At 23.6% G+C, this 12,500-nt stretch overlaps 1 protein-coding gene across 4 annotated transcripts in view; it reads right to left on the bottom strand.

Annotated features, from left to right (window-relative positions):
* The window catches only part of p120ctn (adherens junction protein p120), a 66,822-nt gene that overhangs the window by 23,379 nt on the left and 30,943 nt on the right, over positions 1–12,500 (bottom strand). For all 4 annotated transcript variants that reach the window (XM_085661386.1, XM_085661385.1, XM_085661384.1 and 1 more), the window contains exons 2-4: positions 7,152–7,228; positions 1,720–1,761; positions 290–419 (exon numbers count right to left, since the gene is read on the bottom strand). In XM_085661386.1, the coding sequence (XP_085517512.1) occupies positions 290–419; positions 1,720–1,761; positions 7,152–7,183 (204 nt within the window). In that variant the 5' untranslated portion in view covers positions 7,184–7,228. The remainder of the gene's footprint in view (positions 1–289; positions 420–1,719; positions 1,762–7,151; positions 7,229–12,500) is intronic.

The raw sequence follows: 12,500 nt of genomic DNA on the forward strand, positions 1-12,500 counted from the left end.
AAAAAATTAACAAAAATACCACCAAAAAAAGAAAAAAAAAGAAAAAAAAAAAAAAAGAAAAAGAAAAAGAAAACACAGAATAAAAATATCGCAAATATCGTCGAGGAAAATTTTACTGAAATAAAAATATTTCTTATGGGATGTTTATGTATAAAAAAAAAAATAAGAAAAAAAAAAGGAAAAAAAAAAGAAAGAAAGAAAGGAAGGATATAAAAACCAACGAATTTTCGAGAACAGTCCTAATATTTATACGAATGAATCGAGCACGTCAATAACGTCAAAATCTTACTTGCTGTGAAGTTTGTTGTTTATGAGTTCGGATGAGCAATGGATCTTCTTGGACAGACAGATGGGATGAGTGTAACGAATGTGTATCCGCTTGTCCGTTACTTCCATGATAGTCCGCGTCACTTTGTCCGCTAAAAATCGAACGAACGAACGAACGTACGAACGAATGAACGAACGAATGATTATATATATATATATATAATATATATGTATATGTGTATGTATATGTATATGTATATGTATATGTATATGTATATGTATATGTATATGTATATGTATATGTATATGTATATGTATATGTATATGTATATGTATATGTATATGTATATGTACATATACGAAATGGCGTTCTTTTGATTTTAAACGATCTGACAAAATATCTCTCGTAAATAGATCCTATTGATTTTATATAGGAACAAACGTTTCATATAAAAGTTATTAAATATCTTTTTTCTCAAAAAAAAAAAAAAATATGTAACATTTAATCGCAATCACTTTATAAAAGGATCATTGTTATTCAAGATACAATAGTCGTAATAATTAATTTCTCTTTCTTTTTTTTTTTTTTTTCGTTTTTTTTTTTTTCATTCTGAAATAAATATCTCACGTTGAATGAAAAGTTTTAAAGAATATCAATATCGGAGTACAACAAGATATATATATATATATATACGTATAATCTCATGGTATAAATTTTAATCGATATTTCATCGAGTTATGGCACTTTGAAATTTAACAAACTATACAATAGCAATAATGTTCATTATTATTGTTGATGATTTACATGAACAAAAAGAAATACATAAATAAATAATACAAGAAAAGAAAAAAAAAAAGAAAAAAAGAAAAAGAAAAAAAAGAAAAAAGAAAAAAAGCTTACTTATGAATTCGATTGATTAGAAAACATTTGTAGGAAAATTTATCTCGCATTATTACGATTAAATTTGTTTTTGTTAAAAACTTCATAGGATACCATAAGCTCGATGGAATATTGACGACAAATTATATATCATAATTTTTTTGTACTCGTTCGATTTTTGTTAAACTTTCACAAAAAAAAAAAAAAAAGAAAAAAAAAAGATAAATAAATAAATAAATAAATAAATACAAAAAAAAAAAAGAAACAAGAACGATTTTCATTAAAATAAAAAAAGGTTACGATTATAATATCTCGACAATACATGGATTCTCTTTAAAAATAACTATAATACCTTTTATTAAATTTTTACCTCCGAAGATATAACAATTTTTAGCTGAAATATTACTTTATAAAAATCAATAAGATCGAAGATATTCAAGATCATATCGTTTAAAATGAGACACTGAGTGCATATATATATATATATATATATATATATATATATATATATATATATATATATATATATATATAAGTATATATAAATAAATTAAGAATATATATGTACTTACGTATACTGTGGCATGTCGGAACCTTTGTCCTGAAGTACGCGTCTAAAAAAAAAAATAATACAAAATAAATATTATAAGAATTGCTCCTAACAAAATAATATATGTAATCTTATTTCTTTATCATAACAAATGGATATATATATATATATATTTCTCTCTCTCTCTTTCTCTCTCTCTCTCTCTCTCTCTCTCTCTCTCTCTCTCTCTCTCTCTCTCTCTCTCTCTCTCTCTCTCTTTTTTCTCGATATACATACTATCGAACTCTTCTGAGACATTTTCTTTCGTTAAAAGCAATATTTATAATCTTCTAGCATACGCTACACAACCGAGCAACTACATACGAAGTCAATCAAGAAAAAAAAGAAAAAAAGAAAAATAAATAAACATTAACCCTCTATAACTCAATTTTATTTATTTATTTTTTTTTTGCCAATTTTTACATAATAATTACATATTACGTATATAATTATGAAAGTGATATAACGTCAATACAAAACTGTAAAAACAATATTTTTCTTACGAGAAAAAATTTGCACATTCATCAATATATTTTCAAATTAATTTAAATTAACTTATTAATTTAAATTAAATTAACAAATTAATCAAGATCGATAAAAGTCTATATTAAAATGTTACACGATATTAAAATATTTTATTTTTTTAATTTATTCAAATGTAATCCTTTAAATATCTTAAAAGAAATATATGACTTAGATCACTTTTAAGATTATGAACAAAAATGTTATATTATTATTCTTTTAATTAATATCAGTAATTGTACTATAATAATATTACTCGTTATTTATCAGGTATAACTTAGTATAGTATATAATTAACATGATATAGAACATTGCGTCATGAATAGTAACGTTCTTTTGTAATAACGTGTAATTAGTATGTTTTGGGTATTTCTAAAAGATCAATAGTCACCAAGTAATATGATAAAAGATTTCGAAAGATCTGGGATAATGTGAATTCGAAAGATCCTAAGATGATTGTGAGTCTGAAAGATCTAGATCTAGACTGATTGTTATGATTTAAATTTATCCTTAGTTAATTCAGTTAAAAGAGATTATACCCAGTGATATTAGTAAAACTCAATTGTTTTATTGATGAATAAAAGAATACTTAATTGCGACTATATATATATATATATATATATATATATATATATATATATATATATATATATATATATATAGATTAATCGTGAAAGATTATATATGAAATAATCATTTAATTTTTATCTCCAAAAAAAAAAAAAAAAAAAATGTTTTTAATTTGTTTAATTATATACATATCGTTAATTAAAATTATACTATTTGATTTGAATAGAATCGTAATTTATTGATGAAAATAACAAAAAGATATGATTCAAAATTCAATATAGTAGAAATTGTAAATGAAATTAATTAATTATTATCATATTTAACAATAGAGATCAAATGGACGAGTATAGATAGAGCTCGTCATTGTACGACATGAGAAAATCAATGACGACGTACTAGAAACTCGTCATTTCATTGCAATTAGAAAAGGGAAATGGAAAAGGGAGGAGTTTAAATCCTAGTTGTATACTCTGGAATATAGAAGATACCCTTAGACCAACTTTGAACTCGATTAAAACAATTTGCGCATTTGCATGAATCATCAATTTTTTTTTTTTTTTTTTTTATAACGACATTATCGGAAATGCATTTTCAAATCCACTTGATTATTATTATCGTGACTTTAAAGAATACATAGAATTTCTTTTTGGAATTAAACTTATTCATTCTGTATAAATGAAAATTCTATTCAAAATGCTTCTATTTTTTTTTTTTTTTTTTTTTTTGAATTGGTAGCACGTCCCAAAAGTGCACAATTGGAAATTATTTTGACATGTGCACAATTGGAATTCATTAAAAAGTTAATTAAAAAAGATTAATTAAAAAAGATTAATTAAATATGAAAACAATTATATCCTTATTGATTTAGAGCACGTACAGGGGATAATACAATCGAAATGTTAGAAAAAAAAGTCCTCATTTGTGATATCCTTTGTCCTGATGCATCATGTGAATCCATGAATGTTATTTTTGCATTGATATTTGAAGGATAGACACTAAACAAACAACTAATGTTTAAACTCGGACAAACGTGGCAATGTTCTTTTTCTTTTTTTATCTATGTGTTTTCTTAATGATTATTCAACAACAACAACATCAACAACAACAACAATAACAACAGAGTACCCAAGGATAGATATTCCCAATAGTATTATATATAGGGCCCTTAGGAGAAGGTACTACAGATAACTGATGTTGCGCACGTGTGCGTCAACATACCCTTAGGGTAAAGTACTCTAGATAGCTGAGGTTTCGCACGTGTGCGTCAACATAGAGTATAGTAATATATATTGTAATATACTATACTGAGTTTTATCTAATAAAATAGTATATAATATATATATATATATATATATATATATATAATATAGTAAAAGTTAATATATCATAGTGTATATAATTATGATTGCATAAATAGATATATTACACGATTGTATATTAATATAAGAAATACTAATTGTCCATTATTGTCAAATTTTAAATCAATCTTAATTTTATCGAAATTAAAGGAAAAAAAATATTTATTAAATGTATTTGATAAATAAAAATGAAACTTCTTAAATAATATATATATATGTATAATATAAACATTCATATACACATAAATAATCTATTAGATGAAATTTATATGGCATTATAGAGGATTAAATGTGGATGCACGATATCTACGTCGAATTAATGAACAAATCAATAAATCAATTAATAGATTATACGTAATTAAAATAAAATGATCGATCCAGTGAGTAAGAATTCTTTTTTTTCTTTCTTTTCTTTAAAAATAGAAGAGAAAGAAAGAACGAAAGAAAGAAAGAAAGAAAGAAAGAAAGAAAGAAAAAAAAAGGAACACTTAATTTATTAATTTTGTAACCTACAAGGATTTTCGTCTTCTTCAACGGCAAATAAAGAATACGTTTAAACGTGTCACAACGTTTATACAGAATATGATACTTCGTGGGTGGAAGGAGGAAAACATTGGAGGAGTATCACTAATTAGTCTAACTACTCATCTCATTTCGTCAGCACTCTGCTAAATGATGCATGCTAAATGAACGGATAAATGTTGTTAGTGCGACGAAGTTTTTCCTTTTGAAAATGATGTGTGTAAGATATGTTAATAAATATACAATATATATATACAAAAAAAAATATACATATATATATTGTATATATATATATATATATATATATATATATATAATTTATATAATAAATATATAATGTAAACGTACATATATATATATATATTAAATTTAGATAATATAAAAAATTACTTATATAAATGAATTTATATAATATATAAAATTATTTATATATAAAAAAAAAATATATATATACACATAACTTTATCGACTCTCAGGTGTGATATATTTTTCGTAAAAAAAAAAAAAAAAAAAAAAAAGAAAAAAAACAAATCTAATGACAAAAGAGATTAAATCGATCGATTACGTAATTTGTACACGTACGGATAGATAGATATATACATACATGTATGTACTTATATATATATATATATATATATATATATATATATATATATATATATATAACATACACTAATACACACAGACAATTTCAAAGGAATTAACTTCTTATAAAGTGCGATTAGTCACCTCTGCGTTATCTCAGTGCGCGTTATGTTGTGCTCCTGTCTCTGCTCAATCCGGCGATTCACCAGCCTAACATGAATAATTAACAGAATTACCATTATCATCAATAACTTTATTTCTATATATTATACGTACGTTCAATTCTTTTCTTTTTTTTCTAATCCGAACAAATATAATAATCGACGTAATCAAATGTATAAAAATTATCTTAATAAATTTTTACGAATAGCAAAATTTTACATTATTTTTTCAACTTTGTTTGTGTATTTGTTTTTTTTTTTCTTTTTTTTTTTTTTTTATTGATGATAAACAGCACTGCATTTAAGCGATATATGTTCATGTTATGTATTACATTATGAAAGAATGAAAGAATGAAAGAACAACGAGTCGATATATGTCCGTTGTATAAGATTAATCAAAAGAGTTGATGAATTATGATTAGTCGCTAGAACGAATGATATTAGACGACAAAGAGGAATAACGTTCGATAATTGATTAAATATTTAAAATTCAAAATGTTTAAAATGTTTTAAATTTATATTTTTACATATTTTATTATAAGAAATTTTAATAATTGTTATTTATAAACCCTCTATAACTCGAGTTTCTTTTTTCTCTCTTTTTTTTTTTATGTTTAAGAAAAAAAAATAATATAACGTGAAAGAACTATTGGTATAACTCGTATTAATACAAATATACTATATATTAAGTATATAAGTTTGTATTACTAATATATATATATATAATATGTTTATAATAGTATATTTATACTAGTATAAATTATACTTAATCAAACGTAAATCATATTTAATAAATATTAACTTTCGAATACAAAGTAGTAATTAACTTTGTTTAAAAAAAATGCAATAAAACTTAGAAAAACAATATATATATATATAGAGTTTATTATATATTAATCTATGAATTTAAATTTACACGAAGTTATAGAGGATTAACATTTTAATTAATAATTAATTACATCTATAATTAAATCGATTGAAAAATAATTAACAATCTTATTATTTATAATCACCGATTAAAATATATCAAAACAACGTGCTAATGCTCGTTCTAACATTGGGGCCCAATGGAAAAGCTCATTAATGATTAACAAGTTTACTTTGTGCATGAGTTAAAAAAACAAACAAAAAAAAAAAGCAACAAATATTACACATAAAATTATTCTGTTAATGAAAATAAAAGAGATTGATCGAATGGCGACAGAAATTTAATGATTAAGCGTGAATATATGAAAATGATCATTATTCTACGATCATTACGATCATTACGATAAATATTTAAATTTTGTTTAATTAAGGACCAATATTATCGACCAAAGGAAAATTTGATTAAAAGGGTATTTAATTGGATATCTACATATGCGAAGAATTCGATTTGGTAATTAGACAAAAAATATAAATAAATAAATAAATAAATAAACAGATAAATTAATAAATAGATAGATAAATAAATAAATATATAAAATAATACATAAATTAATAAAAATAATAATAATAATAATAATAATAATAATAATAATAATAATAATAATAATAATAATAATAATAATAATAATAATAATAATAATAATAATAATAATAACAATAACAATAATAATGATAATAATAATAATAATAATTATAGTAATAGTAATAAAAATCGTGAAAAAAGAAAAAAGAAAAATAAAAATAAAACTTGGGAAACGATATACACTTACAGACAGGAGTCAACCAGCTGATTATTTGACATACCAGCTGATTTTTATCTCTTGCTAAGGGACGTCCGATGGTAATCCTGAAACAAAGAAAATACATTTTTTTATACATATATATCCATATTATTATTATTATTATTATTATTATTATTATTATTATTATTAATTTTGTATTATTTTATTTTATTATTATTATTATTATAATTATTATTATTATTATTATTATTATTATTATTGTTATTATTATTATTATTATTTTCAATAAACGAACGAACGATTATATATACCTTATATATATCGAATACTTAAAACGAAAAGTTATGCATTTTTATCTCGCAAACACGGAATTGTAATGAAAAATTTTTCAAACAAAAGTTATCCAATTTCAACGGGTTAACATTATGAAATATCATGATATTTATTGAGTTTTGTTTAAAGAAAAGTTTTCGGATCATTTCATGGTCAACTTCTGTTTCGTTTTATTTGTTTCTTCGCCTTCCATCTCCTCCCACCAAACAGGAAGCTACATTTTTTGTAATCGCAACATTCCATGTTACAAAAAAGAAAGAAAAAAAAAAAAAGAAATACGTAACTTTTATTTAGAATATTTTTTTTCTTTTCTTTTGTATTCAGATTCAAATTTCCGAAATATTTATAAAAAAGAAAAAAAAAAAAAAAAAAAAAAAAAGGAAAAAAGGAAAAAAAATAGACAACGCCATCACGTAGGCTTTCGAGAAATGTTGCAAAAGATAAAAAAAAAAAGAAAAGAATGTTTTAATTTTTCGAACGTTCGTGGAATTTTAATCGATTAGATTCTTTTTTTTTTCTTTCTTTTTTTTTCTATTTTTTATTTTTTATTTTTTATTTACGTACTCCAACATTTACGCTCGGACTAACGTTCACGCAATTTTGCGTCAGAAGAATGTAGGAAATAATAATTAAACGCTAATTAAACACTTCGGTTTTTCGTACGCAATAGCGCGCCCAGACAGTCCTTGAAATTAAATTCATTGGCTCGTAATAAACACTTTTTTTAATTTTTTGTATTATATTTTTTTCGGCGAAAAAAAAAATAAATAAATAAATTAAAAACCAAAGTTTGATCTTGAAATAAATTTGAAACTTTCCATTAAACAAGAAAAAAAAAAAAAAAAAAAGAAAGAAAGAAAAAAAAACGAGTACTACAACATGTCTTCCTTGAAACCGGATAACAATTGTCTGAGCAATTTTTCTGAAAAAAAAAAGAAGAAAAAAAGGAAAAAAAAAAGAAAAAAAAAAATACAATACACCTTTTTTCAGAGATAAAAATTTTGTGTAACGTTTTATTTTGAACATCCGGTATATTCATGTACATACGTACATATATATATATATATATATATATATTTATATATATATATATATATATATATTTATATATATATATATTTTATGTATGTATTTATGTATGTATTTATGTATGTATTTATGTATGTATGTATGTATGTATCATGAAACTAACGGCAGTCTCGCGCTTCGTCGAAATTAATTCGGAAGTTAAGAGATAAGTTATGGAACGTAGAGAGAATTCCTCACGACTAATTGTTCAACTTTTAGATTAAATCCAAACTAACTAACTTATAATTAGAATATATGATCCATGATAGCGATTTACACGAGCCAGAATTGAGAATGAAATTTCTAAATTCACACGTTTGTTTAATCGAGTAGTATTGTTTGGCGAATAATTTAACAACTGACATTGTCGATTATAACGAATAACGAACGATCCTTTTAAACAGGAAAAATTCACAAAACGCAAAAAAGAAGAAAGGGGAAAAAGAAAGGAGAAAAAAAAAAAGAGAGAAAGAGAAAAACTCAAAATTAGATCGAGACATACATAGATTATTTTCAATATAATATATACTATGAAAAAGTATCAATTACTTTTAATCAAAACGTATGACTTAATAAAAATATTTTGAAAGTACATCTCGAAAAAACAAAAAATTGACAAATCGTTTCTTTTTCTTTCTTTCTTTCTTCTCTTTCTTTTTTTTTTTTTTTTTGGAAACTTGAAATCGATTAATGAACATGCCAATTCAAAAAATCATTCAATTTTCAATGACTCTTTTGTTATAAGGAGTTTTTAAAACTCGTTATTATTTTACTGTAGATGGAACTCAACCAAAAAATATATATTTACGAGTTTTCACATAGCCTTTCATCAGCCACGATGGATAGATGGATGGATGGATGGATGGATGGATGGATGGATGGATAGATGCACGGTAGGGGGGATGGATGGATGGCCAAAGTTTTATTTTGTGCTTGGAAAATATATATATATATATTCAAAAAGCAATTTATTTTAAATAACGAAGATGAAACTGGAGTTCGTGACATATGTTTCTTTCTCGTTAGTTTGTATGCAAAAGCGTGAATTCGAGCTCCAACGGAGCTGCAACGGAAGTACCACTTCAAGGACTTAGAGTTACCGTCGACAACCGTATACATATCGTCGAATTTGTCGAAAGGATAAGCCACATAGGAAGAAAAAGAATAGAAAGAAAAAGAAACAAAAAAAAAAAAGAAAAAAAAAATTTGTTAAAGTTCACGACATTTGGCGTCAAATATTTTAACGTTATCCTTTCCCTTTCTTCTTTTTTTTTTTTATTTATTTATTTATTTTTATTTATTTATTTATTTTTATTTATTTTCATTTATTTTTATTTATATATATTTTCTTGACAGAATAAAAAGTAGTAAAAAGATCAACTTTATTAATTATTCGGTTAGTGTTTTTATTAATTAAATATTTTGTAAAATAAATGATGAATATATATTTATATATATATATATATATATATATATATATATATATATACATATTTTGAACAGTATTTATAATAAAGTGTATCAATAGATCGATATAATTGATCAGTACAAATAATTAAACATAAGAATTGCGTTTAATCAGTGTCCATGTTTGTCATAAATATTGATCAGCATGTTTATATAAAATACCAATGAATTATTATACTTAGAAATATTTTAATTAAATAATTTTAATTAAATAACTGACACTTCATTTATTGATCGTTGCAATATCGGAACGGTTTATATTACCTACAGATATTTTATTAAAAATATTCATTGTAAAAAAATAAAAGATAAAAAAAAATTAAAAAAAAAAAATAAAGAAATAAAGAAATAAAGAAATAAACAATAAAAATGTAAAAACCATTGTTTCAATTCGCGATTAAACGTGATATCAATTACACATTATTATAGGTATTACAAGAACTTATTAAAAAAAACTTAAGTCTTAAGGAAGATTTGAAATATTATTAATTTCTCATTTTTACGTGTTTGATATTTTTTTCCAATTAAGAAAGGAAAATAAAAGGGGGGAAGAAAACGAAAAAAAATTAACAGCAAACTTTTACTGTCAAAAAAAAAAAAAAAAAAAAAAAAAAAAAAAATAATTTTTAACAGACATATCGACGCTCCTACTATTCTTTTCTTTTTAGATACTATCAATAATACGAGGAAAAACAAATTTTAATTACAATTCTTTCCATTATCAAAAATTAATACATTACGATATCGCAATAAATTTGCTTGCTGTACTTGTCGGAACTGTTAAAAAAATAAAAACAAGAGAAAGATAAAAAGACAAAAAAAAAAGAAAGAAAGAAAGAAAGAAAAGAAAAGAAAAGAAAAAAGAAAAACAACAAAAGCCGTTGCTTTAATTTGCGATGAAACAAGAAATCAAAATAATTATTACGGGAGCTGTGAAATCAGTGTAGTAACTCAAGGTACTTACTGAGCGTCGATTAAAGTTACCGTTAAGTAGCGACAGCTCGTTAAATAAACGCCGACTATAGTCTACATTTTGTATACACATAGATGTAGAACATATACACGCACACACGAACACACAAAAGAGAGAGAGAGAGAGAGAGAGAGAGAGAGAGAGAGAGAGAGAGAGAGAGAGAGAGAGAGAGAGAGGGAGAGAGGGAGAGAAAGAGAGACAAACAGACAAGTCCTCACATAGATGCCAACTAAAATTGGCGTTAGAAATGAAAGGGTTGAACGTATTCCAACGGGCTACTAAAACGATACTAAAATTAGGAAAGGGCGAGAGAGAGGGAGGGAGAAGAGAGAGGGAGAAGAGAGAGGGAGAAGAGAGAAAGACAGAGAGAGGAGTATAAGCAAACATGAAAAGGGAAGGAGTGATTATTGCTCATTGATCTGTCAAGAATAATTCATTTAAAATGTTTAAACAATTCCAAATTTGTTATCCTGTATTTAATATTTAAATGACCTGTACTATTTAATCATTGACAAATTATTATTTTAATTTTAAATGCCAGACAAAACTATACCAGCTCCCCTTTTTGCCCATGTTTTTATCACTTATAGTTCATTTACTTATTTATTTATTTATTTATTTATTTATTTATTTATTTATTTATTTATTTATTTGTTATCCAATTGAAGATAGTCCAGAATATTATTTACTTAAAAATATCTAAATTGAAAATATCTGAACTCGGACAATGTATTTACTTTTTTTTTATTTATTTATTTATTTATTTATTTATTTATTTATTTATTTATTTATTTATTTGTTATCCAATTGAAGACACTCCAGAATATTATTTACTTAAAAATATCTAAATTGAAAATATCTGAACTCGGACAATGTGTTTACTTATCTTCTTTTTTTTTTTTTTTTTTTTTTTATAAATTTTATCTAAATGAGCGTCCAACGAATCCTCAATGGCAAATATATATTATTTATGGTACTATATATAATATATATAATATATATATATTATGTATACAAAATTCTAGGAAGAGAGTTCTATGAATGTCCAAGGATGCACATGTGTTCGACATCTTTTTTCTTTCTCCTTTTTTTTCTTTTTTATTTTTTTTTTTGTCGGAAGACATACGTAGAGAACATACGAAGGTCAAGTTCACTTTATTCTTTTTTCTTTCCTTATCTTTTCTTTTTTTTTTCTTCTTCTCCTATCATTTAAACGAAATCATTTATCTTTTTTTATACCGTTGTGTTCGATCGAGCTTGTTATGTGTAAAAAAAAAAAAAAAAGAAGAAAAAAAAGAAAAAAAAAGAAAAAAAAAAGAAAAAAGAATAACAACGTTAACTTTATCTATATCAGTTTAAAAGATATTTTTATATTTCAATGTATATCGTTAAAGATATGACTTTTCATTCTACGCGATCGATTATTTCAAATTAATTTTATTATAGAATCGTACTACACTAATTATTAATTATTACTATTGAGATCGTATTTGGAAAAAAAAAAGAAAAAAAGAAAAAGAAAAAACAATGTCCGA

Source organism: Vespa mandarinia, chromosome 14, assembly GCF_050613455.1.
Source record: "Vespa mandarinia isolate Hongniang chromosome 14, ASM5061345v1, whole genome shotgun sequence".
NCBI classification, from domain to species: domain Eukaryota; kingdom Metazoa; phylum Arthropoda; class Insecta; order Hymenoptera; family Vespidae; genus Vespa; species Vespa mandarinia.